This window comes from Symphalangus syndactylus, chromosome 4 (assembly GCF_028878055.3).
Source record: "Symphalangus syndactylus isolate Jambi chromosome 4, NHGRI_mSymSyn1-v2.1_pri, whole genome shotgun sequence".
NCBI lineage: Eukaryota > Metazoa > Chordata > Mammalia > Primates > Hylobatidae > Symphalangus > Symphalangus syndactylus.
In genome coordinates this window covers 156,060,783-156,088,303 of record NC_072426.2, presented here as the reverse complement: position 1 = coordinate 156,088,303, position 27,521 = coordinate 156,060,783, and the positions used below count along the sequence as shown (strand labels likewise).

General features: G+C 45.9%; 1 protein-coding gene across 7 annotated transcripts; it reads left to right on the top strand.

Moving 5' to 3' along the window:
- Positions 1-27,323, top strand: DCTD (dCMP deaminase). Of its 7 annotated transcripts, none has more exons than XM_063638464.1 (7): positions 237-314; positions 1,063-1,189; positions 2,032-2,146; positions 2,550-2,685; positions 22,849-22,965; positions 24,313-24,409; positions 25,965-27,323. In XM_063638464.1, exons 3-7 carry the CDS (start codon positions 2,039-2,041, stop codon positions 26,041-26,043), a joined length of 537 nt encoding a protein of 178 aa, XP_063494534.1. In that variant the 5' UTR covers positions 237-314; positions 1,063-1,189; positions 2,032-2,038; the 3' UTR covers positions 26,044-27,323. The 7 variants fall into 7 exon arrangements, with proteins under 7 accessions (XP_055132462.1, XP_055132465.1, XP_063494534.1 ...); XM_063638463.1 differs by lacking the exon at positions 237-314 and adding an exon at positions 592-935; XM_055276487.2 differs by lacking the exon at positions 1,063-1,189 and having other exon boundaries at positions 1-314.
- Positions 27,324-27,521: the final 198 nt, after the last annotated feature.

Here is a 27,521-nt window from a genome sequence, read left to right as displayed (position 1 = left end):
GTGCTCGGGCTCTGAACACCGCCGGCCGGACCGTGGGCTGCGTCACGGGGACCGGGAGGCGTACGGCGACGCGGAGCAGCGCCTTTGCGGCGTGCGACCCGCACCCGCCGTCCCTCCCTCCCCGCAGGGCTTCGGCCCCCCGGGCCGGCCGCCGTCCTGCGAACGCGCGGCGTCCGGGCCGCTGCCCCCTTCCGGCCCCGAGGCGGCCCCGCCTCCCCTCCCGACTTCCTTCCCTGAGCGCGGCGGCGGCGGGGACGAGCATCGGCCTGCGCGCGGAGCCGGCACCGGATGGTGGGCGGGGGCCAGCCGTGCGGGTACGCGGCCCGCGCGCCCCTAGCCACCGCCGCGTGGCACCGTCCCGAGCGCGTGGCGCGGGGCGCCGGCTGCCGGGCGGGGGCCTGGGCCGGGGCCACGGACGCTGAGGGCGCCTCGGCCGCGTTCAGCCTTTAGATCGGAGAATGCGGGCGGGGTGGGAGCGCTCGGGGTCCCCGCCGTCACTCCAGGGTCGATTTCTCGGCGGGCGCCGCGGCCTGTGCGAGGCCGGTCCCCTCGGAGTGCCCCGGGAGGTGGTGCTGGGCGTCTGAACATCACATCCCTTCCTGCGCCCGCGTGTGGGGTGGGAATGCCGGGTGTAGGCCCTGGATCAGAGCTGACGGGGTTGCGAGCGGCGTGGGGTGTGCCTGGGACGGTGACCGAATGTGTCTTCCTGAATCGTTGTATTCGAGCTCCAGTTCCCTCTGTTTCTACAGCTGGGCCTCAGTCCTCACAGGGCTCCAGTGGGCGTTCAGCCACGCCAGGAGAAGGCGTCCCGGGGACTAACAGGACCCTTACCTCTCCTGCCCTTCCCTCGCCCCCCCATGGCTCCCTCTCCCTCCTATTTAGTAGGTACTTCTCTAGAACCCCACAGCGATGATGGATGCTGGCCCTAAAGCCAGGTGGGAAAGCAGGCTGATTCAGCACCTGTCTTTTCCTGTTAGGGGGGTTGCCAGGCCTCTCAGATTTGGGGCAACGTAATTAGTGGGTGACCATGGTTCCCAGCACCTACTCTCCACTGCATACTAGTCTTAGGCACAGCCGCCCTGCACTGCAGCATATGCCTAAATAAAGTGTGGAGCCTGAAGCAGAAGTTTTGGGAGATGCTTGCCTTCCTGTAGACCACAATCCTCGCCTTTCTCACGATTTCTCCATGGTAGCCACCCCGTTTTTCTGTTGTCTTCTTTCCTTGCCCTTGTTTCATTCCTTTTGAAAGCGACCACTTCCCCTGAAGTTCTAGGACCCCCTTCGTGGGCTCTCCCTGTTGTAGACAGCCTGTGCTTGCCCCTGGTAAACTACGTTCCAAAAACCTTGCTTTAGGAGTAGCACTTGACGTTTTTCATAGTTTCTTCTCATGTAATTCATTACTCACAGTTGATAACTTCTGTCCCTTCTGGAGTATTGAGGGGAAAGAGAAGGGAAAAATTATCTGGTTAATATCAGAGTTGGGAAGACTTCAGATGTGTTCTTTGAATCCATCTGGCATGGATAATAATCCTGTGTGGTTTAGGATACGTTACCTAAGTTCTCTGAGTCTGTGTAAGATGGGATGGCACTGTCTACCTTAGGTATGAGTAAGGCAAGTGACATGATGCGTATAAACTTTAACAATGTCTGGAATCTCTAGATCATCAATAAATATTTCTTTTTTCCACCCTCCTCCTGTGCTGACTCCGTTTTGTAAGGGAGACAGGTAAAGGACAGAACAATTTGTAGGCCAGCGTAAAAAATCCTATGAGAAAGCAGTAAATAGATGAAATATTTGGGAACGTGAAGCTATAGATGCCAAATTCAAACTTCTGAAATAGGAAATTTCTTAAGTTTTTACTTAAGACCAGAGATTGTTTAGGGCTCATGTGCTGTGATTTCTGATTGATAAATGTAGCTGAAGTTGCCCATGTTTAGAGATTTAAAGGTTCAGTGTGGTTGGATTGAACTGGAAAACAGACTTACTAAAATGCTTCACTAAACTTCTGTTTTGTCATGTTTTTCTTCCAGACCCAACATGAGTGAAGTTTCCTGCAAGAAACGGGATGACTATTTGGAATGGCCTGAGTATTTTATGGCTGTGGCCTTCTTATCAGCACAGAGAAGCAAAGATCCAAATTCCCAGGTAAGTGAATTTCACAGGAGAATGCTTAGATACTCACAGGCAAAGAGATTACTGCACATGAGCAGAAAGGGGAGACTCAGTGGACACCTATCAACTTAAAAGTGCAGGGTCGGTCTGCCTTTTGTGCTGCGTTTCTACAAGCTTAGTTCTTCCTATGAGACAGAAAATTGTCACATGCCGTTGTTAACTGCCTCTTGTGCCCGTTCTGGGACTAGGGGTGCACTTTCCTTGGCTTGTGGGCGCTGCCACAAAAAAAACAGGCAAGGAGACTGACAGCTCTCAGCACCTGCAGCAGCTGTGCATCTGTTTTGAGTTCTGCAGTCCCCCTGGTTTTATTCCCTGCTTCCCCAGCGGCAGACCAGCCAGTTGTAGGCACCAAGCCTTTGGGCATGTTTCCTTCTAGGTCGGTGCCTGCATCGTGAATTCAGAAAACAAGATTGTCGGGATCGGGTACAATGGGATGCCAAATGGATGCAGTGATGACCTGTTGCCTTGGAGAAGGACAGCAAAGAATAAGCTGGACACCAAATACCCGTACGGTAGGGCAAGTTTTATGTCCCGTTCTGCTTAGTGACATAGCCTGGTGAGTGCCTAATTAAGAAAGTTGGTCAGAAGGCATCATGTCCCTTTTGTCATCAACAGCTAGAAAGAAGAATATCCTACTGCACTACCCCAATTTCCTGGCCTTGTCTCTTAAGTTCCAAAGAGAGCTACGGAGAGAAGCATGGTAGTGGCCACACAGGCTGGCCCTGAGATCCGGGGCTCTGCTGCCTGTGCTGAGCTTGGCAGGCTTCACTGGCAGCCTGCTGGCCTGCACAACACCAGAGCATTGATAGTCGGCTTCTCTGCAGAGGGTCACAGCCCCTTGCAGAGATAGCTGAGGGATGTGCATGGTGTCTCTGCGGGTTCTTTTTTTACTACTCGGAAGCAGGGTCGGCTAACCAGGGGCTGGCTCGGGCTTTGGTCTGATGAGAAGCAGTCTTCATTCAGTCCATGTGCCTGATGAGAACATCTGGCTCAAGCTCATTGCCGGGAAGCAGGAATCAAACTGTGAACTAGACATCAGGAGATGGAGGATCCAGTTGCTTCCTCCAGTTACGGGGGATGCTGCAATTTCACAGTAGGCTGTGGTCAGACCAAAAGCCAGAAGCGAGGCTGGGCGTGATGGCTCACGCCTGTAATCCCAGCACTTTGGGAGGCTGAGATGGGCAGATCACCTGAGGTCAGGAGTTCGAGACCAGCCTAGCCAACATGGTGAAACCCCACCTCTACTAAAAGTACAAAAATTAGCTGGGCTTGGTGGCAGGTACCTGTAATCCAGCTACTCAGGAGGCTGAGGAAGGAGAATCGCTTGAACTCGGGAGGTGGAGGTTGTAGTGAGTGAAGACTGCGCCACTGCACTCCAGCCTGGGCGACAGAGTAAGACTCTGTCTCAAAAAAAAAAAAGAAAAAGCTAGAAGTGTAGAACTGTAAACCTTTGGCTTAACTGTCTCTGGATTTTCACCTTGAAATTAGGGAAGGCTGCTTCTTAGAGTTTGTTGCCTGTCTGAGCCCCGGGGAAAATTCCTTCAGAGATTGCCTGGGAGGGTCCAGCCATAGCTTTACTTTTCCTTGCATTCCTCCGAGAATATGCAACTGATGCTGGAAAAGAGGCAAATCATGCTGCGTATGCACGTTGCTGATTTTTTGTAAGGTTAGGCCCTGTATTTTATGTCTGAAAATGAACAGACTGGCGCTGTTGGAAGTGAAGGTAGAGTGAGGCCATCCAAATGGGAAAGATTGTGCCTTCAGGCCAAGGCGTGATGTACGACCTTTCTTCTTTATTGACTTTCCTGGTAGGTTTTCCTCTGGGTTTTTCTCTTGAAGAATTCCAAGTCTACATTTAGTCTAATTTATATATTTTTACTAACGTTCCTGGACCTCGATCATGTTAAATAAGCCCCATAAATTTCTTTCTAAATTGCCTAGGGGCAACTCTGCCATGTTTGAATGAAAAAGGAAAGAGGTACCTGGAGGGAGAGGAGGAATTGAGCACTGCAAAGCAGTCTGGGTTTCCAGGGTGTGAAAAGTAGTTTAGGGATGAAGGGGACTGAATCGTCAGATCCTCGATTTAACTTCACCCCTCCCTGGTAGGAGTGGGAAGAGAGGATCGGAGTTGGGGGAGGGTAAGACTGTCTTCTCAGCCCAGCTTCAAAGCTGGTGGTAGTGGATGACTAATTAGAAAAATGCGCTGACTCAGAGAAACTTTGTCATCCTGATTTTGATTCTATAAGCTTTTGATGGTAAGAAAGAAGGGAAGTGATTAGTTGTTTTTAAGTCCATGCAAAGATAATTTTTCACAGTGCGGTTCAATGTTCCATATAAAAACGGTGAAAGTGGAGGCTCGATGTTAAAGATCTGCATTGAACTGTGTGACGGCCACAGTCAATATTTCACCGAGTCTAGACGGTGAAATATTGGCCCTTGGGCTGGGCTTTGATATGGAGGAATTCTGGGGGGATGGCAGTCCGTCATACTCAAGCTGGTGCAAAAGATACCCGTGGTTGGACAGTGCAGAGGGGTCCTGGGTGAGCACTGAGCGGGCCTCCCAATGGGGCCTGTGCCTTCTTCAGTCACCCAGAGCCCCCAGCAGATCTGTAAGCAGTGACCTAGAAGCCAAGGGCCATGCAGTACATTTGCAGCACCTGCCCCACACCCCAGACTTCCCAGCTCTCCTGACTTCCCGTGTAGCTGATTTTGTTGGTTATGAGACACTGCCTTTTGTCCAAATTGAGGAGAGTACCTTTCAGAGCCCCTTTCTAGAAGGAATTTTTTTAAAAACCTACATAGGTATTTGTCCAACTTCACTGATTGTTTTTTACTGAATAGCTCCTGAGCTTCTGGGCACTGGTTGTCTGTCTGCATTATTTTTTATTATCCATATGATACCTCTAGGTTTTCAAAGCTCTTTGCCCTTACTTATCAATTATTCATTTATATGTAGCTATGTTAGAATGTCGACAATTTTCTTTCACGAGAGTAAGCTTGTAATTTGATGTACCATAAAAGTTGCAGAAGGTATTAAATGGTTTTTAAAAGGCATTTAGTATTACTACCACCATAATACAGTAAAGATGGGCTTTAAGTCTAAATGATGATGACTGTGTATAAACTGTACACTTGTTGTCTTCTCAAGGATTTTCAGGCCACAGAGAAGTAAATGTTCGGATTGCCTGGGATGTCACAGAAATGTTTGCTGATAATTGACTCAAATGCAAAGTCTTTTTTTTTTTTTTTTGCTTTCGTTTTAAGATTTTCAAAATTAATTTAAAAAATAAGGGGATGCTGCCTGGAGTTGGATAGCTCAACCCATTCTTTCCTCATCTACATTAACGCTGACTGAGCTGCTGTAGCAGGAAGGGTAAATTCATAGGTTATGTGTTAATCCCTGTAAAGGAGCTTTAGAGATTATCTCGAGTTCTAGACAATGATTTTTAACTCTTTTGAATGTGCAGGACCCTCTTTTAAATGCTGAAAAACTTCTAGGACCCCTGCATAATGCTAAATTCTTGGTATCTTTTGAGTAAGAAACTCCACAATGACAAAAACTCCTTGGCATCCGTAACATTTTTTGTTAATTTGAACTTTATTAATTGGATAGCATGTATGTATGTTTGGGAAAAGTTTATGTGTGTCCTGGACATGGGATTTATCCAGCTGTGGCTATGCTTGGACCCCTTGCAATACCTTAGTAGTGTCTCAGGGTTCTAGGCCCACAGGGTCTAAGCCTCCTCCTTTCTTGTAAGTAACTTCTATAATGTCACACATGCAGGGTGACATCTCCTAATTCCAAGGTCAGTGCTCTTCCTGCTGCGTCCCTGTGTCTCTCCTGTGGGGCACATGAATTCAGCTGTACTGAAATGCCAATCATTGTCTCGTTTTTTTTTTGCAGTTGATCAGACTGAGATTCCCATAAAATAACTCCTCAGAGATCAGGAGCTCGGGGAGGGGTGGCCTGTGCCTGGCATCATGCAGAAAGCCACGTGCGTGGCTCACTGTAACATTTCTTCAAAGGGGAGTGCAGTGGACTGAATGTGTCTCCCCCCAAATTCACATGCTGAAACCCTAATTCCAATGCGCTGATATTTGGAGGTGGGGCCTGGGGTGACGTAATTAGGCCATGAGGGTGGAGCTCTCCTGAATGGGGTTGGTGCCCTTCTAAAAGGGACCCCAGAGAGCTCAGTTACTCTTTTTCCATGTGCAAGGATAGGAGAGGAGATGGCTGTCTGCAACCCTGAAAGGAGACCTTGCCAGAACCTAACCATGCTGGTGTCCTGACTTCCAGCCTCCAGAACCATGAGAAATAAATGTCCGTTGTTTCTCAGCCACCCAGTCTCTGGGACTTTGTTATAGCAGCCCCAAGGGACTGTGACAGGGAGCTTGAGAACTGTGTAAATTTGAGTTTACCAAATAACATACAACTTAATACTGCTTTATTAATTCCGTAAGTCGGAAGTCATTAGTCCTGATTGATGCCTTGTGGGGAGGAGGGAAACACACACTACTTGTAACATAATAGGAAGATGGAGCTTTTCCTGGGCTGTGTCTCTAGAGAGGTATTTTTAAAGGGTGTTTTTGTTCTTCCAGCCTTGGGATCAAAACTTCATAAAACTATTTTATTATAATGTAGTATTAATGTGGAAAATGAAAATTCCCTCTGCTAAAGAAGCTTTTTATTCCATCCTTTTCCTGAAAAATCCAAAAGATAATATGATGTCAGTAACATTAAGTGGCAGGAAGAAGGCAATGTTATTATACTAAGAATCTTTTCAGATGAATGACAATGAAAAAAGAGGAAGCAGCAGATTTATCTAATTTACAAGATTAAAAACCTTGGGAAGATTCTGATTTTCATGAGGGGGTGGGTTGCTAAACCCGTGCTGATGTATTCAGTTGACATTTTTCGTTCCTTTTGCTTTGTGGAATTCATTGTAGTGAAGCACATTTAATCAAAATACCGATGTTATCAAATGGAGGTAAAATACTCTTGGTGATTCAGATATCACTCTTTCCTTGGGTTTTCATAACCAATTTTGATGATATAGTTTACAAATTAGAGAGTTGGAGAATTAACTTGTTCTCGTTGTTAAACTTAAGGGAATTTTTAGTAATGCTTGCCACACGTATCCAGCTGCCCAGCACTTGTGGCCTTGCTGATTTCTGCTGGCGAAGGGCTCTGGGTTTTGGTGAGTGCCTCTGTGCTTGGCCTCCTATCCCACCCAATGGACCAGGGAGCCAGGGTTGCTTGGCCTGCTGCATCTCACTGCACCAGGGAGGGAACTGTAGAGTCTCAATGTCCCCAAGAGTCGGGGGTGGCCTCACTCTGAGTGCATTGGGCAGAAATGGAGATGTGGGGCCCTTACCCGCGTCAGTTCCTATGTCTACAGGGATACTCTAAAAAGGATGTAATGCTGGGAAGGAAAATGCTGAAAAACCTGGAATTAATTAAGGCGAAAGAGTTCAGCAGAGCATCTTAAACACCTTTACCAGTGTGGGGCAGTGCCTCTTTAAATTCTCTATTTAAATTTCATCTTTATTTTTCAGACTTAGCATATTGTTAAGCATGCATAGATGTCACTTTTGTGATTACTTAGCCATTTACTTTACCCCCTTGAACACTGACATTTTCCTGACTGCCATGCACGTGATATATTTCTTTGGCATCCGAAAGGTTAGTGTTGAGAAAGTAATTTATCAAGAAGTTAGGAGGCTGATCCTTCTTAAGATATGACTTCCTCACAACTTGTAAGAGCTTCTTAGTAATTAAGATCAAATTTGTTCTTTCAGTCCTGAAATTGAATGTCCTCTGGTTTTGTTAGTCAGCCCATGAATTTGATAACTTGCTGTTTCTTTTCCTGCAGAATTTAATTTCACTTATAGCTTCCTGCCGCTCCTCCCCTGCCTGGCCATCTAGTAGTTGTGGCCCGACAGCAGGTCTAATTAGGGACTTTTGTACAAAACTACTGTTATAATCAATGGAAAACCTTTGAACAATTGCATAGAAAAGAAATTAAGTAGATTATTTTTACGAATCAAGGGGCAAACTCAGCTGTGATTGTGTGGGGTTTTAGATAAACAGAGGAACACACCAGTGTATATGTGAGTCTTCTCCCACCCACTAAAATCAACCAGCTCCATGTAAGCATGTTTTACTTTAAGATATAATTGTTTATAAACAGTTTTCGGAAAGGAATAAATAACGATATTTTAATATAATTTATTTTGATATTTATGTATTTTTATAGTTACAGAGTTAATTATTTTTAAAGTGCTAGAGTTTACTATTTTATTATGAATATCTACAAAAGACATATAGTAACAAAATAACTCCTTGTTTCGAAGAGCACATGTTAGGAAAAGCTGAAATGTTTGGGGATTGGACCCACCTATGAAAATACACATATCTGTCTCCTTTCTATAGAAAGTGATTTTTGAGTCAGTTCACCTCATAGAAGTTTGAAATAAAACTTAATCTAAAGTAGTGGTTCCAAGGTTCCCAGAAGTGGGTTGAAGTTTATCTTTGTACTATAATCTCTCAAGATAAAAGGTTTGTTGAAAAATTAGTAGCCTTGATAAAATGTCAGGAGCACATGCAAGCTAATTTAGAAAACAGCTATGTTAAGTATTTGAGCACATTAATGATCTGAATACAAATGGATATTCCTTCATTTCTTTTTCTTCTTCTTTTTTTTTTTTTTTTTTTTTTGAGACAGTCTTGCTCTGTCACCCAGGCTGGAGTGCGGTGGCACAATCTCGGCTCACTGCAGCCTCCACCTCCAGGTTTCAAGCGATTCTCCTGCTTCAGCCTCGGGGTGGCTGTGATTACAGGCACGTGCCAGCACGCTTGGCTACTTTTTGTGTTTTTAGTAGAGATGGGGTTTCACCATGTTGGCCAGGCTGGTCTCAAACTCCTGACCTCAGGTGATCCACCCGCCTCGGCCTCCCAAAGTGCTGGGATTACAGGCTTGAGTCATGGCACCCGACCACTTCTTTATATCTTTAAGTTTGCTAAGTCTTTGCTTAGAAACACAGGGATCACTTTTTGGTGTGGTTACCTGAGAATGATTACTCTCATAGTCTTGATTCTGGTGATCTGTTCTATGTCAGTTGTGCTGATTTGACTGATCTTCTCTGAATTGGCCTAAATGACTAAAGATTTATTGTATTTTGAGTTTTTTTCATCCAGAATCTCCCTTCAGAAGCTTTGTTAATACTAGCTATGTTAAAGTAGAATATGAATATATTGTTTGCTCCCAGAAATACACAAGAAAACCTAGTTCTCAGAGATTTTTGCAAATGTTTGTATTGCTTTTTACTTTTACTTTCTGAAGACTTTTTTTTATCTGGGTAGGGATATGCATGTCTGTAATACGCACATTAGCTAAGTAAAGTCTCATAGTGCTTAAAGCAACAATTGCCATATTCACACGAAAGAATCCTGGCGCCGCCTTAAGGAGCCAAGGGTTCCAGGTTTGGTATGTTGATGTCCAGTGACTGTGGGGTTGTTAGAGGCATCACCTGACATTTATTTCTCAATATCTCTATGAAGTAAATTATCACTGAAGATTCTTCCAGTTCTCTTATTCCAAGGAAAAATATAAGTATTATAGCTTTGATGGCATTAGATTAGTATCTTTTTCTCAGCTTACGGAGTTCTGAAAGCGTTCTCGGTCAAATCAGAGCTGTAAAAAGCTGTTGGAGGCAATGCCACAGGGAGAATGTGCATGTGTACATATGGATAAATTAATAGAAACAGGCGCCTTTCCCTCCCCCCTCTAGCGATTAAAGTCTGGCACAGTTCTAAGATGAATATAAACCATATGGAGATCGGATGTATGAATAGGAGAGGACAGTCAGACTGTAGGTTACTCCACAGACATGCAGATTAAAAGATATTGGATGAGAAAAGGTTGGATAACAGCAATAAAGAAAAAGATCCTAGCTGAGTATGGAGTGCACGCCTGTAATCCCAGCACGTTGGGAAGCCGAGGCAGGTGGATTGTTCGAGTTCAAGAGTTCAAGACCAGCCTGGGCAACATGGCGAAATCCCATCTCTACAGAAAATACAAAAATTAGCCGGGTATTGTGGCGTGCAGCTGTAGCCCCAGCTACTCCAGGGAGGCTGAGGTGGGAGGATCGCTTGAGCCCGGGAGGCCAAGGCAACAGTGAGCCAAGATTGCACCACTGAACTCCAGCCCGGACGACAGAGTGAGAGACCCTCTCTCAAAAAAATTAAGAAAAAGATCCTATGTCTAAGTGAAAGAAAATGTATGATTACATGGGACACGCTTAAAACTCTTTGAAAGAGACAAAAGGTTAAGACCAAATAGAAAGAAAGGACTTTAGAAATTCTTTGGAGAACAAGTCAGCGTGACAATATTTATTCAAACAGAGATGCTTGCTTGACATTGGGAAACCCCTGTGATAAATGCGGGATACTGGTGATGGCAGGAGAGTTGCAATGCAAGGGAATGGACGCTCTCCTCTGCTGATGCTGTCTGAAGGGTCGGGGCCAACCAATTAGTGGAGGTGTAAATTTTCTCTGTGCTTCTTTCAAATGATAGATGCCATAGTAAATTTAAAATATTGAATATGATAACTGAGCATGAATTTTTTAATTCTGCAATTAAAAGACTTTGTTCAAAATGCCATTAATTTTGAGTTTAGGTGAATAAAGGGAAGCAGAATTCTGTCGTTTTTCCTTCTCCACGTGAGTTATCACTTTTTAGGAATTAAAATAAGTACTAATGAGTCACCTATTCTCTTACCAGTTTCAGTTGTCTGCTGGTGATGGGGATGTTTCTGGAGTCATCTTTCTTTCTTTTTAAAATCGTAACTCTATTTTATAATGCGTTGGAGTTTTTCAGACACCATCACATGTAGTCATTCAGCAGACACTTCTAGGGCATCTATTATGTGTTTTACATGCCGGGCACTCTGCAGAGGTCAACAGAATGCCATGGGAGGGTCTGTGTTTTTGAAGAGTTTGCAGACTAATTGTGGAGGAGGTAGACATTAATGAAACAAACAGATATGATTGAATGTTCCCTTCTGAGGCAGTCACTTTTTTTTTCTTTTTTAATGAGACGGGGACCAGACCCCGAATCTGCCAGCCCCTTGATCTTGGACTTCCCAGCCTCCAGAGCTGTGAGAAATACCTTTCTGATGTTTAGAAGCTACAAATTTATGATATTTGTTAGAGCCGCCCATACAGACTAGGACAGGTTGTGTGTATGAACTGGATCGTTCTGGGGCAAGAGTGGCAACAGGGACTCGCCAGCCGGGAGGTGACGCAGTCTACGATGCGAGGACCTTGGAGGGGGTGGGTGCTGGGGCTGGAGAGGCTTGGCTGGAGATAGGGTATATTCTAGGGGCAGCATCAGGAAGATGGCATGATAAAGGGTGGAAGAGGTAGATTGACTCCCCCCAAACAGTTCTGGCTGCAGCAGCTAGACGGGCATACAGAGGAGGAGAAGCAAGATTTTGGGACGATCAAGGAAGATTTAGACACCTGAAGGCTGAGGTGCCCATGAGAGCTCCCCGCAAAGGGTCGGGTGGTCAGGTGGGTATATGAGTTGGGGATTAGTCCAGACTGGCTCCGTCAGTACAGGTGTGTCAGTGCCAGCGACCTGGGTGGCTGATCAAGGAAGCATGTGCAGAGGCAGGAGGAGTAGCTGTGGCTAAGCCCTGAGGGCTCCAGCGCTTAAGGTGGTTGGAGGAAGAAGGGCCCGTGAGAAGGAGCACACAGAGCAGTGTTTTAAGAAAGAAGGCCTCACTTTGGGAGGCCGAGGCGGGCGGATCATGAGGTCAAGAGATCGAGACCATCCTGTCCAACATGGTGAAACCCCGTCTCTACTAGAAATACAAAAATTAGCTGAGCATGTTGGTGCACGCCTGTAGTCCCAGCTACTTGGGAGGCTGAGGCAGGAGAATTGCTTGAACCCGGGAGGCGGAGGTTGCAATGAGCCGAGATCACGCCATTGCACTCCAGCCTGGTGACAGAGTGAGACTTTGTCTAAAAAAACAAAGAAGGAGGGCATGGCAGCTGTATCGGAGGTTGCCAAGAGGCCTAAGATTAAAACGTGTTCATGGGGTTCAGCAACGTGGAGGTCAGAGATGCTATTGCCAAGTACAGATTCAGCCAAGTATAGTTTCAGCGGAGCAATAGGGTTGGAAGCCACGTTGGAGCCACTTGAAGGAGAACAGAGGGCGAGACAATGGGGACAGGTTTATTTAGATCGGGCTTTGGGATGTGTGGCCGAGAAGAGAGCAGAGCAGTGGGGTGGTGGCTGGAACGGAGATGACGCCGCGGGAAAGGATTGCATTGTTTGTAGGATGAGAGAATCTGGTTTTGGCTTTGGTTTTTGCTTTTCTGCAGCAGACATTTGTTTGCTGATGGGAATAGTCCAAGACAGAGAGAGTGAGATAGAGATTTCTGGAACAGAGTCAAGGTGTTCAAGGCTGTGAGGATTGGTCTCTCAGACACCCTGGTTGGTAATAAGAGGAAGGACTGAGGGGGGAGGTAATAAGAGGAAGGACCCAGCAGACACAGGGTCCTGGAGGGAAAGGCAGAGTGTGATCAGTTGCAGCATTCTGGTGGAGGAAGCTGGGAGTTGGAGCTTGGATGCTGGGAGGAGAGAAGAGATGATTGTGTGGAGTGGGAGAGGAATGTCCTAGGAATGTAGGGCAGTGTCAGGAGCTCACATCTTAGAATCGCGAGTTGGGCGGTTGCTCCCCATTTCTACCTGCCGACACAGGCTGCCTGAGGCTGTCCAGGGAGAGCTGGAATTAATTAGAACACACATCCCAACTCCTCTTCCAGTGCCCAGTGCTCAGGCCCGTTTCCCCTCTAAACACTATTAACACACGAAGGAGGCTTTTAAGCTCCGTGATGCATATTTGCATCACAGTACTATCAACGCTGATTAGTGCTCTGTTTCTCTTGGTGCTATTGTCACGCATTTTAGGCATCACGCGTGCATTTCACATGAACAATGGGAAGGGAGTTGGCATGGCCTACCGTGGATGCAGTACAGCTATTTCCACATCCTCCTCCTCCTGACCTGATTGTGTGCCCTTAGCACATAGGGAGGCAGCGTAATTAGAGTTCTGGGGGCTTTATTACCAATAATGGCCTTACCACAGTCAGAAATCTCTTTAGCCCCGAGCACTACCATTGGGGCTAAGTGGCTCCCCTGGGCTCCGTGAGTTGTCACCCGCAGCTTTAGCAAGAGGCAGTGACGAAGTGGGCAGGGATGGGGAGCAGAGTGGGAGAGAGGGAAAAAGAAATGGGTGTTCTCGCAGGCAGGCTGGATTGGGCAGGCCAGGACAGCCTGGTCTCAGGTGGGCACGTGTGGGAGAGGGTGGGAAGCACTCACGTGTGGCAAGTAGCTCGTCTGTGCTGTGCTCTTGACAGATGTTAGTCTTTCTAACAGTTCTTGGAGAGGGATTTTTCTCTCTATGTCTCAGGTCTGGAGGCTGAGGCTGAAGAAGATGCTTGACTGATAGGTTGGGGGCAGTGTGTGAGGACAGAGTAGGGAGGAAGCAGAAGAGACAGGCAGTACCTGGGGTCTCCAAGACTCCTGAGTGCATTGTCGCAGGAGCGGAGACAGAAGTTCTTGCCTCAGCCTTCAGGGCCCTGGGCTGTGGGCAGGCAGGTGGGTGCCCTGGGAGTGGAGGCTTCCCTCAGAGCCTGTAGGATGGGCTGCCTTTTACGTGAGTGACCCACCACTTTCTCCCCAGACCTTGGTAGAATTCCTTTGCGCTGTCATTTTCTTCTAGCAGAGCCCTCCTCTCTGGACACAGGGTGGAAACAGAACAGACCCCATACATTTTCCAGGCATGCGGCGGGTTTCTGCACATCACCCCTGTTTCTCGTCTTTATTTTCACACGCAGAATTACACTGTCGTGCCTCTCAGGTGGAATCATGTGTCCCTCCGTGGCGGGAGGCCTCAGTTACTTTATCTTCTGAGTAGAAAGGCCACACTGTGCCTGGGGCTGGGCTGGGGGCAGGAGTGTCTCGACGCCAAGGACAGGTAGGCTGTCGGGTGCAGCGTGATGGGGGAGGCAGAAGCACTGTCACTTGTCCCTGATCAGGAAGACCCGGTTCCTGCCAGCCAGTGTCTTTCTCAGGAAACAGGTCCCATTCTGAGTACTGGTGACAAAGGCCCTGTTTGCAGAGTTCTTTGGAGTTCACACAGCGTTTTCCTACTATGTCCCTCACTTGCTGTTCGTGTGACCCTGTGAGATGGGAAGGGGCAGGTGTTGTTATTCCTGTTCGTAGCTGAGAGAGGCTGGAACTTGAACAGGGTATTACCTTTGTGTAGGCACATCCTAGGATTTAAATCCCTTTGTTCTGAAAAGACATTTGTAATCCAAATACATTTTTCTACAGAAACAATGTTACTTGAAGATTCTGTTCCCCTTGCACCTGCGAGCAGTGCCTGGAACCCCCGTTTCCTGGATTTTCTCAGCACTCCTTCAGCAGGCCTGCTGTGTCGCTTTAGCTTGCGCTGGGCCCAGCTGGTGTGAGCTCTGCAGGGGCCAGACCCGCCTCCATCCCGCAGCCCACACCCAGCCCTGTTAGCTCTCCACCCGGTGCAGGCCAGTTTGCAGCCAGAACTTACCAGGACATACCTGGGAAACTGTGGAAGTTTTAAACTGTTTTATTTTCTTGCTCCAGTCCTGTTACTAAGGGCTGCTCCCCTGGGTGAGGGACAGGCCTCTGTCTGAGCAGGCTTAGAGGGATGTAGGCTTTGGAGCAGTCCAGCAGGCTGGCAGGAGGAAGACAGGGCCTGAGACGGGAGAGGGGCGGGGCACAAGAGGGGCTTGTCTGGTGGAACCATCTTAGGGAAGTGGTATCTGTTGATTTCTATATGGTGCCCCCCTCCCCAGTTCCACCTTTATTTCAAATCATTTGAAAACCCTGATAATGAGCCGGATTGCTACTTTACTAATAGGAACTTCATGCAGGAGAGATAAGATAGAGAGGTGACATTATTTGGGACCAAATTCTAGAAATCTTTGCTTTAGATTTTGGGGAAGCCATAATTGGGAACACTTTATAAGCTTTTGGGAGAGTGTACTTGGTGGGGGTTGAGGGGGCTTAATTGTCGCGGCTATGCTGTTGTTAAATTATTGACGTGAAGGATAGGTACTCCGGAGGCTGGCAGTGACATATGAGGCCCTGTCAGGATATCTTTCAATAATTAAAAAACAAGTAGTTGAAATTCCATTTTAGTTCTAGAAGCTGTGAAGCAGTTCCATAAATGGATCAGTTAGAGGAGCAAGTGTGTACCCCATCCCTTAGCAGAAGTTTCCATCAGGCATCTGTGGGCAGTGGGAGCCGGGGCGGGGGTGCCTGTGCTCCCAGAGACAACGCGTCCAGGTTTAGCAACTCTGATAACTTTAGGACCCCAGAAGTAAAAACACTCAGGCCCTAACTTCAGGAAGTAATGACAAAAAGCTTTGTCATCAGAATGAAAGTAGAAAATCCTGTAAATTACTGAGTTTTTTTTTTAATGCACAGGTCAACCTTGAACTTGGGTATGCCATTTCATGTCACTTGTTAATTGCAGGGTGGGAACCCAGTAGAAATAATAGAGGGTGATGCTTCCCACCTTTTCATTCCAGAAGGCTGTGAGCAGACGCTTCTTGGCTCGAGTCCTGACCCTTGTCTAGTCAGTGAAAAGAACTGTCCGTGCTCTGAATGGCTCAGGCTGGGGTGGCGGGGGAAGGCGTTGCAGGTCTGCTCTCAGTGGCAGCAGGCACTCCATGCCTGGACTTCTGACCCTGACCCTAGCGGGAGCCACCACACCAGGCTGCCACCTGTTCAGGTCAGCTTTGGCAGAACAACCCTCAGGTCTAAGGACATCATTTTCTTTAAGGAAAATCCTGTGTCACTAAAAATAAGGGACTTTTAGGCAACCTGGAGAGTTCAGAACTAGAACTAGAGTTCAGAACTAGATCAGAATCTTCATTTTCCTGACTCTAAATTTTCTCAGGCCCCAGTAGTTCCTGTCACGTCTCCATAGCAGATGAAGATCAATTGAGGGTAGAATAACACTATCACTGCTAAATTATTTAGGCAGCAATTAGAATTTGTTCAGCATTATTTAGGGTTTTTAAACAGACCTATCTGAGTAACCTTATAATACTACTGTCTAAAATAGGTATTGTATGAGTCTTATATCAGATGAGGTGAAAGTCAAATCTATAAAATGCTGAACTTTTAAATCTAACCAAGGATGGAATATATCCTGTTAATTTGTCAAACTTCTAGGGAACCGCCTACATGAGACAGTAAGGATTAATCAAGCCCTAGTAAGAAAGAATTTGAAAAATACAGTTTTCTAATTATACAGTCTCTTCTCCATGGTCCAAGGTTAATGCACTTCTGAATTCTGACAGTTGGTAATAGAAAAGAAAGAAAAAAAACCCAAAGCAGATGAATTGTCTTATAATTACCTGCAGCAGAGAGTCTCTTCTGGCAATCAAGACTTTCTAAGCATTAATCTGATATTTTCAGCATTTGATTATTTTCCTTTTAAACAAGGTTGGGAATAACTGGAGGGTTGTGTGTCACTCTTTGTGCTTATCAAATATATATGTAGTGTTTGCAGATTTATTTTGCTTATTGCTTAGCTGTAGATGTGTAATTCTAGGTTGAACATTGTATCTTTTTTTTTTTTTTTACAATTTAGACTAACTTACGAATACTTCCTAGACACTGTGTCTTTGAAATACTTGGTCCTTATTCCTACTATGAATATAAAAACTAACAATTACTTCTTGGTTAGTTTTTGCACTCAGGTATATTTGTAGCTCTTGCTGCAGTTCATCCAGGCAACACAACAAAAATGTTCACACTAGGGAAAGGTAAATTTATTCCTTGGTTTATTGCTGTCAAATATCTGTGGAATGTTTATTGTACAGGTTGAGTGTGCCAGATCCAAAAATCCAAAATCTGAAACTTTTTTTTTTTTTTTTCTGAGACAGGGTCTTGCTCTGTTGCCCAGGCTGGAGTACAGTGGTGCAAACACAGCTCACTGCAGTCTTGACCTCCTGGGCTCAAGTGGTCCTCCCGCCTCAGCCTCTCAAGTAGCTGGGACTACAGGTGCATGCCACCATGCCTGGCTAAGTTTTTTTATTTTTAGTAGAGATGAGCTGTTACCATGTTGCCTAAGCTGTTCTTGAACTCTTGAGCTCAAACGATCTCCCCTACTTGGCCTCCCAAAGTGCTGGGATTACAGGCATGAGCTACTGCACCTGGCCCAAAATCTGAAACCTTTTGCACACCAGCGTGACACTCGAAGGAAATGCTTATGGAGCACTCTGGATTTCAAATGTTTGGATTTGGAATGCTCACCTGGTGAGTATAATGCAAACATTTTAAAATCTGAAATCTGAAACAATTCTGCTCCTAAGCATTTTGGATAAGAGACATTTAACCCGCAGAGGAAAGGTACATGGAAACCCCAGACCACCCAAAAGAAAAGGCCTGGGGAGAAGTTGGGCAATTACGGCTAGACAGCAGATTTCAGGGTTTTACAGATGGATCTGGTGTCTGAGAATCTATGAACAGATGGATTCTTAAAGTCAGTGACTGTCCGGGCATGGTGGCTCACGCCTGTCATCCCAGCACTTTTGGAGGCTAAGGCGGGTGGATCGCCTGAGGTCAGGAGTTCCAGACCAGCTTGGCCAACACAGTGAAACCCTGTCTCTACTAAAAATACAAGAATTAGCTGGGCATGGTGGCGAGTGCCTGTAATCCCAGCTACTTGGGAGGCTGAGGCAGGAGAATCATCGCTTGAAACTGGTAGGCGGAGGTTGCAGTGAGCCGAGATCATGTCATTGCACTCCAGCCTGGACAACAAGAGCAAAACTCCATCTAAAAAAAAAAAAAAAAAAGGCAGTGACTATGGGAGAAAAATCAAAGAGCAATATTTTACCTTGGGAAGTGCCCACAAAGGCAGCAAAAATAAAAGGACCTACAGAAAAGTAAAGTAGAAAGAGAACACAAGTGTGTGGTGGTCCTGAGAGGTTTTAGAGTAGAGAGGAGTCCAAAGAGAGCAGGTGAATCCAAAGGTTCCAGGCCAGAAGAGACCTTGGGTTTTCATGATGACGAGACCCTCCAGTGGCCTGTGGAGCTGGCTCTCATCAGGTCGTCAGAGCCAACTGCGCGCATTGCTTCCCAAGTCCACGTCATGTTGGGAGTGAGAGATTGGCTGTGTGAAAAAATGTCTACACAGTGGAAATTGGCAGATACGTGGTGACCCAGCAAACACAGTTGACACCTGAAACATAATTTTTAGGGACAGTATTTAACCTTGTATGTGGGATCCATTCTGATGTCTATCCTTCCCTTCTTACCTACTTCATTAAAACAGAAGAAAAAGCTGGTGTAACTCACTGAACTATTTCATGACCTGCAGTTTGAAAAACATTATTTTAGAGAAAACTGGAGATTATATATGCCTTACAAAGTCAGAAGACAATTATTTTAAAAATAAATTGTGGTAACAGTTGTAGATAGGATGATTTCATCTTGAAAGGAGGAAAACAAGAATCCTAAAAGGCTGACAAGATGACCTCTCTAGACTAAGGACTAAGTGTGCATGCTTACAGGAGAAGAAAAACGAGCAGAGAGAAGCGGGAGCCCTCAGAGATGGAGGGAGGGGCTGGGAGCACGGCCTTGTGTTTGCCTGGGGAGAGGAGGCCGTGTTTTGATAGTGAAGCTTGTTTTAGAGAAAGTCACCTGTTCTGGAGGATTGAGGAATGAAACTGGAAACCTTAGGAAAAAAGCAAAGACATCGGATGTACTTGGTATTTTTTACATTGCTTTTATTTAGTTAGCTGGAAATGCACTTTCTCAGATCCACTGTCACTCCTGCAAATGACAAGAGCGCTCAGCCACCCTGTCGAAGGTCATCCAGCTTCCAAGCAGCAGATTGTACCTTGAGCCCTCGTGCTGCCCTTGTTGCAAAGCTCTTTGTCCACACTCGCTGGCAGAGGTGGAGAGTACAGAGGGGAGGATGCTTGGCCTGTGGTGGTCTGGCCAGCCAGGGCAGGCATGAGCTCGTCACAGGCCAGGCAGGCATCAAGTGCTCTTTGTGGCCTGAAGTGGATTTGGCAGGTGCCTGTTATTTGATCAGTGTCGATGGCCAGTTGACACAAGTAAATGAGTCCCCAGACTTTACTCTGACCCACCTGCTTTAAACAAATTGGAGGAAGTCATCAAGTTAGTTTCCCCAGTTTCCTCTCTGAGGACAGTCTGGGGTCCGAGGCCTGCCTGAGTCCTGTCTCCTCAGGACAGGCCCAAAAGGAGGTGCAGGGTGGCCTGGGGGACAGCGAGGATCAGAGTTTCAGGGCTGTGGAGATCCTGGAGCTGATAGACGAGTGTCAGCCACAAAGGTGAAGCTGGATTTCAGGACCACAACAGGCAGCAGCTGGGAGTTACGAAGTGGGCAGGGCTGGGTTGCAGCCTCAGGTGCTCCTCTGGGTTGGAGCTTCTCTCCTCAGCCCCGCAGGTGCGGGCCGGGCAAGCCTGTGATATCAGACAGGGCTGAGGGGGTCTGGGGAAGGGTGCAGGAAGCAGCAAGAGAGACCAGGGTGGGTTGATCTTACACCCTCCACTGAACAGTTGAGTTTCCTGTTTGTCAGTGTCCAGTTTTGCGTATGTGGGATTATGTGTACCCGACACACTATTGTTCATATTGCCCAGTAGCTTTATGTATATGTAAATATATATATATATATATATATATATATATATATGGGTGCTAAATATTTATCGAATGAATAAAGGAGGAAATGCAGATTCCAATTATTGATGGTGACGTCAGGAAGTACTGAAAGTCCTCTTAAATTCAAATATCAGAAATATGCTCTCCCATCTAATAAATACTTTTTGATGGTGCTGGTATTAATATTCAGATATAATATATATATTTAATATTTATTTTTAATATTAATATTCAGATATATATTTTTTTAACAAGAAGCTTTACATTCTTCATCTTGTGATTTTTTTGGTTAAAAGAGAGGAAGTCTGTTTATAATCCTGTGCATTATTTCTATAAATTGCCCTCTGTACACAGGGATGTCAGATGCTGCCCAAGAGAATCTGTTTCATATGGTAATTTTCACTAATGAATCCAGACCTATACTGTTAAATTTTGCCCCAAACTGCCTGGGATGAAGTAGAGGAAGCTCATTGCAGTGAGCATGACAGTTCTTAGAGGACGCTATCGTAGTGTTTCATAACAGATGCAGAGGGCCTGTAGTTCTGAATATTAATACCAGCACCATCAAAAAGTATTTTTTAGAGCATATTTCTGATATTTGAATTTAAGAGGACTTTCAGTACTTCCCAATGTCACCATCAATAATTGGTATCTGCATTTCTTCCTTTATTCATTCGATAAATATTTAACACCCATTATGTTCATGGCATCACATTAGACTCTGGGGGAGTTACAAAGAACCTAGGCTGGGCTCCGCCCTCAAGGGGGAAATAAAAGAAACAATTACATGTAATTGTTTTTAACACCAAGCAGCGTGAAACCCAGCTCTGGAGCATCCTGGTCACAAGGGGAGAAGGGGTCACGGGAGCCCCTCCAAGGCCAGCGCACATGTGGCCATACCTTGCGCCTTCCCAATCCTGGGCCCTCACCCCTTCTCTTGTCTTTCTTTGACCTCCCATGCCGTCAGGGTTTATGGGACCTCCAAGTCTCAGGGCATGGCTGTGGTCACTCTGGCCAGCGAGGATTATTCTCTGATGGGCTGTGGTCAATGAAACACAGCTTGTTTGCCTCTTTCGATTTTCCTGCAATGCCAGGAGAGACTGCTCAGTTTTAGGCAGGACTGAGACCTCCTAAAACATGGAATTTGTAGACAAAAATGAATACTTCCTAATATATCCTGAGAGAGCTTTTGGTCAGCCTTATGCCTGCCACATTGCATTGCTGCTGGGGGACCCAGGCACACAGAGGTAGCTGCAGCTGCACCGGAACCCGGGAGGCTGGCTGAGGAGGGTGGCCAGGACTTCATCTCTCTGACCCAGAGTAGGTGCTCAGTAAATGGTCATCGATGAAGCAAGTGAGTTGGGACTGAAATGTATGAGCGCCATAAGTTTAGGCCACTGTTCATTTAAGGCCTCAAGACTCCTGGAAGTGTGACGTGTAGAAGGTTGGCAGGCTGGAGAGGGTAGGGGAGAACTTGAAGATCCCCATATTTATATTCTAGGTGGCTTGTGTGATGTGGACCATGGCCGGATGCCATTCATTAACTCGTTTGACAAATATTTTAGCACTTGTGTGCATAGCATGTGCTGGGAATACCAGGGGAGCCAGAAGGCAGTGCTTCCAGAACTTGTCTGCACATTGGAATCACCCGGGGAATTGCTTACAAATCCAAGCCCAAGCCACAGCCCAGGCCATCACACTCTGCAGGCATGGGGCACAGATCTTTGTATTTTGGAAGTGTCTAAGGGTGTTCTGATATCAGAGAGGTTGGCAAGTCACTGCTGTTAGGATTTATAATAGAGTTTTAGATAACACACCCAGGAAAATTCAGTAACGATACCAGACGGCCATCCAGAAACCTCCTGGGCAGGATGAGGGAGTCAAACCCAGGTGTGTGCTGTGGGCACCACTCATTCCCACTCAAGGAGGATGTCCCCTGTGGGTTAGGGAGTGGGAGCATCTAGGCAAACTGGACCTGGGGTGTGTGTTGGCTTTGCCAGGTTCAAGAGAGGGAGGAAGGGGATCCCCTTGACTCTGAACTCAGGTAGGTCCGGATGTGACCCGGGATCATGGGTGGAATACACTGGTCTATCAAGAGCTCAACTAGTCATTGCCATTTCAGTGGATGAACATTTTTCTTATAAAGGACAAACTGGGCTGGGCATGGTGGCCCACATCTGTAATCCCACAGCTTTGGGAGGCCAAGATGGGAAGATCACTTACGGCCAGGATTTCAAGACCAGCCTGGGCAACATAGTGAGACTCCATCTCTACAAAAGATACAAAAAATTAGCTGGGCTTGGTGGCACGTCTGTAGTCCCAGCTACTTGGGAGGCTGAGTTGGGAGGATCACTTGAGCCCAGGAGTTGGAGGCTGCAGTGAGATATGATCATGCTGCTGCACTCTGGGCAACAGAACGAGACCCTGTCTGGCTGCTGGTGTTTTCCTTGTGCGTATGTGGGCTGAGCACCATGTGGCGAAGCAGATCCCTCAGGATGGACCACTTAGCTTCGTCACTTGTTGATTCTCTTGCTCTTAAAATCCCCTAGCCCTCTGAACGGCCACGGTGAGCTTCCCCATGTGTGCTTGTCAGCACACCAGCGAGCCAGCTCAGGTGGACACTTTCATGCCCCAGGGTCTTGTGGAGCCGTGAAGTGGAGCTGCGCGTAGGGTGGGGAAGGCACTTGACCTCGGCCGTCCTGGCCGCTCTAGGTGCCTTCAGGCCTCACTGCTCAACAACAACCAGCCAGACCACGTGGGCCTCATTTGGTATTCTTAGTACTTGCCATTTCTAATCAATTTTTTTACTTGAGTCTGTTATGTGTTATTTCAGAGGGGGGAATGGAATGTGTTAACACTTAGTAAATTCTTCATGAGCTGCAACCAAAGTTTTTCTTTCTTTCCCTTTCAACCCACAGTGTGCCATGCCGAGCTGAATGCCATCATGAACAAAAATTCGACCGATGTGAAAGGCTGTAGTATGTATGTCGCCTTGTTCCCTTGTAATGAATGTGCTAAGCTCATCATCCAGGCAGGTAGGAACCGGGTCTTTTCATTTGTCACATTTGCATTGCTGTCTGCTCGTCAGTAGCTCATTGCTGATGTGTTTGATCTTAAATTGCTATTGTTTAGATCTAAATTAATTGCACTATCGGCTTTGCAAGATACTTCCCGTGTTTTGTTTTTGAATGGTGCCAGGTATTCTAAGACTAATTGCATCCTCTGTGATTCTTAGCATGTTTTTAATTTAGTTTGCAACTTCTTAAACTGCAAGCTGCCAAAAAACAACACAGGCATTGCATATAATTACTGTCAATTTACTATTCTCTGACATATTGTGCATAGATTGGGGGGAGGGAGAGAAATGAACTTCTGTCAGAAACAAGGTCAGCTGGGAGTCTGTATATGAAATTTTAATTTGTATCTAATACATGGTAGATATTTGAGGATCTCAACATACCCTGGCATATAAATGTCATAAGACCCAAATGGCACTACTTTCAGGTTTTCTTATGTACAGTTCCCATAAATCTACACCATTGTATTCTGAATATTTCACCTTTTTCAAACTGTCACATCTAAGATTCAGCTACACTTTGTCTCCATAAAACTCTCGGCTGGAGATTTAAAGACTTATCATGTTTAGCCGGATGTGTGGTTTAAAGGGGCCGTTTATCACCAGCCCCGTGGATCTCAGAGCAGAAGTGGCCTGCTGGTACTGAGGAGTCGCGTGGGCTCCCTGGCTGTCGCCGTCGCCATTCCTGGGAAGCTCTCCTCGCGGTGCTCAGGTGTGGAGGTGATGGCCCAGCAGTCTGGGCCCCACGCTGCAGCCTCCTCTCTCTTCAGAGGCTGATGGAGCAGCAGCCTTCAGTGCGGGGCCCTTGGGATTCCTGGCTCCCGAGTTAGCGCTGCCTGCTGAGATCAGGACAAGAAAACAGATCAGCCTTCTGCAGAGCTGGTTTGAAGTGGTCTGCAAAGCCATGCTGGGAAGCACAGCGGTGCCCACCTCTGAATTTGCCAGCAACCCCCACTCCCTCCATCAGTCCTCACACTAGTAAGAGAAGCTACCTTGTGAATACTACCTTGATTACCTGTAGTAAGGGAAATTGGTTAATCGGATCAAGCCTTGACTACTTGACATGTTTTCCCTTTGCATTTGTTTAAAAAAAAAATCCATAAAGACTGGAGGGAAGATTAGATATAATCCGCCCTCTGCTGTATGAGAAAGCGGCAGATATGTATTTCAGTGACTGGACACTGTCTGCAAGCACGCTCGGAAAAGGTCATTAATCATAGACTAAAAGCGCTCCAGCTGCTTCCGCCTGTCTTTTGCAGCATCTGTATGTGCGTATACTAAGGGAGCTCCCATTGCTACCTTACAGGTATAAAAGAAGTTATTTTCATGTCTGATAAATACCATGATAGTGATGAGGCAACTGCTGCGAGGCTCCTGTTTGATATGGCTGGGGTGACATTCCGGTAAGCAGGGAGAACGCGGGGCAGGGGGGAAGGGGTGGGGTGAAGGCTGATGAAGAGATGTATTTGACCTTGTCTCCTCCTTGTGATGTCTGACTTCCACACTTGGAGGTGTCTTTAGAAATGCAAGGGCATAAGAATTTAAAAACTATTATAGGGGTAGATATTTAAGAGCAGCAACAGGAAAATCTGAAGACCATTTGTTTAATGATTGTACTTTAATTTCAGTAACTTTCCGGGGTAATTAGACTAGTTATTCAAGTAGTGAGAAGTTTAAACATTCACAAGTTTTATAATAGGAACGCCAAACCTTGGTAAATTTTACAAATGTAACAACTTTGGCATAGAAAATTTAGGATGAAAGTAGCCTACCAGATTGAAACACTGGGGATTCTCTTTTTTTTTGAGACGGAGTCTTGCTCTGTCGCCAGGCTAGAGTGCAGTGGTGCGATCCCGGCTCACTGCAGCCTCTGCTTCCCAGGTTCAAGCAATTCTCCTGCCTCAGCCTCCCCTGCCACACCCAGCTACTTTTTTTGTACTTTCAGTAGAGATGGGGTTTCATCACGTTGGCCGGGATGATCTCGATCTGTTGACTTCATGAGCTGCCCGCCTCAGCCTCCCAAAGTGCTGGGATTACAGGTGTGAGCCACCCGGGGATTCCTTTTACAGCAACATTTTGCAGTGAGATTTGAAGTCTTACAGATTTTTATGATTGTCTTTGCTAAGAAATGGTTGTGAGCTATATTTTACTTGCAGGTAAGTTCAACTACCTTTAATTCATGGCAGAAAATTCCTTTGGGACTAAAGTTTTCCAGCGCTTCATGGTATTGGCGTTCAGCAGCTGGGGGACCATTGTCATAGGTGACGTGCCTGGCCCTTTGTGCTGGTCATTAGGGATACACCTCAACTGTGGTGCCTTCTGAGACTTTAAATTCAAATTATTTGTATACTCTCTTGTTTAGTGATTCTTAAAAGAATTTGTTTTGTTCCCAAATATTTTCTTTTTAATTGTTGTAGAAGAAATGAGGAACGAGTGAAAAGTTAATGAGCAAAAAAAAAAAAAAAAAAGTTGGTTTATGTTTGCATTTTTAGAATGTAATTTGAAAAATTACTCCTCACTAAAGGTAGTCGTTTTTTGCTATGTATAAGCGGCAAAAGAAAATTTACTATTTTTTTGCATTAGAGCAACTCCAAGTTGACTGCAGAAATTTTTCTAGAAAATAAGATAAATCTGATGGGAAAACTAGTAATTGGATATCATGTTGTGCAGCTAACTTGTTCGAAATCCTTTGACTCCCCAATAATTCATGAACTCAGACAACTGAAAAACATACAAACCACAGCACCCCATGCGTCTCCTTTTGTCTCAGTCTTTTCCGCTCCGTGTTTCTCTTGTATGGTGCACTATAATTGGCTCCTATAGAGAGAAAATAGCAAGTGAATCCCAGGACATTTTTTTCTCTGCACAGAAAATATGAGTTAAGCCAAAGTAAACAAATTGCTTTAACTACTCACCAGATAATAATTGTATTTTGTTTTTGTTTTTGTTTATTTTTAGGAAATTCATACCGAAGTGCAGCAAGATTGTCATTGACTTTGATTCAATTAACAGCAGACCGAGTCAAAAGCTTCAGTGAGTTACATCTCATTAAATCTCCAGAAGATTGGGATTATCCTCTTCTAAGAAGTTGTTAATGCCTTTCATCTTGAAGTTACACATAACTTCTTACTAGCCAGTATGGCAAAAGTAGACATCTAAAGAATATAAAGCCTCAAATCTTCCTTACTGTCTCTTTTGTCACATGGAATCTACATGTGTTTGAACTGTTGATTTAGGGTTTAAAATAGGGGAGCCTGTGGTGGCCTGGTGCACGGTGCTAGAACGAGGGTGCTGGGATCCTGGTGGCTCTTAAGAGGAGCGTCAGCTGTCTGTCATCCGCTGCGATCTGGCAGCCTCTCTTCACTGCTACATGTGCTAGAAGGACAAATAAATAATTGTGGTTGTGTTCTTAGTGGGGACGAGCAGACACACTGATCTGAACATCTGGCCCAAGTGAAGCATGGCATATAGTGCCCTTGAAAGAAAATTAGGCCTCAAATGACAGTAGCATTGAAGTATTTGCTGCAGAGTTGAGGGAAACCCCCAGCCACCCTCCCGGAATCCGAGATAGGGGGGCACATCTGTCCTGACAGACGACGAGTGTAACTGAGCCAGGAATCTTTCCTCCATCCCTGCTCTCCCGCTGCACACAGGGTGGTGGCACATTATCCCTCTGGGGGGTGGGGACGCCTGTTGTTTTGGCTCAATTCAGGTTTGTTGGTCACACGGAGCTCTTCCATTGCTTTTCACTGAAAAATGAGTTGTTCCTAGAGGAGACAGCCTGTCTCTCCTTGTTGCCCCCAAAGCCCATGCCCTGCCGTGGTGGCAGCTGGGGCTGTGGGTGGGAGGGATCCCCAACATGGATGTATTGCCCCTCCTCTGCATGCCAACGCAGTTCATGTACAAGGCCGCTCTGCAACTGGAGAGAAAATTAATTCCTATCCCGCGAGTGGATTGTGAGAAATTCCGCCCACGTGGAGATAGTTTAGTGCAGCACTGTTGGTGTTTGGAGCTCTTCTGTGCCCTGGCTCCGTGCTTTCACCTACACAAACATCACCTTCCTGATCACCGCGGGGCGGGGAGCGTGTGGCTGTGCCCCTTCTCTTTAATCTCATTTAATTTTTATTAAACATGCTCAGTACCTGTGTTGAGAAAAGGCTTTCTTTATCCTAAAGATTATTACCTTTTTAAAGTGCTCTTATATTTTCATGAGTTTTTATTTTGTCTCTGAGATTTTGTATTCCACATTCTAGGGTATTCTGTAATTTGGCTCCTTACCAATCTTATTAAAATCTTATTAAAATCTACCCTACCAAAGCATGTACATTTCTATGTTATTACAATTGTATGTTTAACTCTCCACTCCTGTCCTTTCTGTATTGCCTCTGAAGCACATTGCATATGTTTTAATGCTCAAAGAATAATTTGAGATGCCCAAGCTGTGTGCATTCCCCAGGGTTGATGGTTGGGGCTGCTTTATGGATTAGATTTATGTAAGATGCGAAGGCAGCCGCT

What these genes read in the sequence shown, in the direction of transcription:
- DCTD (XM_055276487.2), top strand. Translation starts at nt 289, where the DNA reads ATGGTGGGCGGGGGCCAGCCGTGCGG. An exon ending in GCAAAGATCCAAATTCCCAG is followed by an intron (nt 2,147 to 2,549) that starts GTAAGTGAATTT and finishes GTTTCCTTCTAG; the next exon opens with GTCGGTGCCTGCATCGTGAA. An exon ending in GGACACCAAATACCCGTACG is followed by an intron (nt 2,686 to 22,848) that starts GTAGGGCAAGTT and finishes TTCAACCCACAG; the next exon opens with TGTGCCATGCCGAGCTGAAT.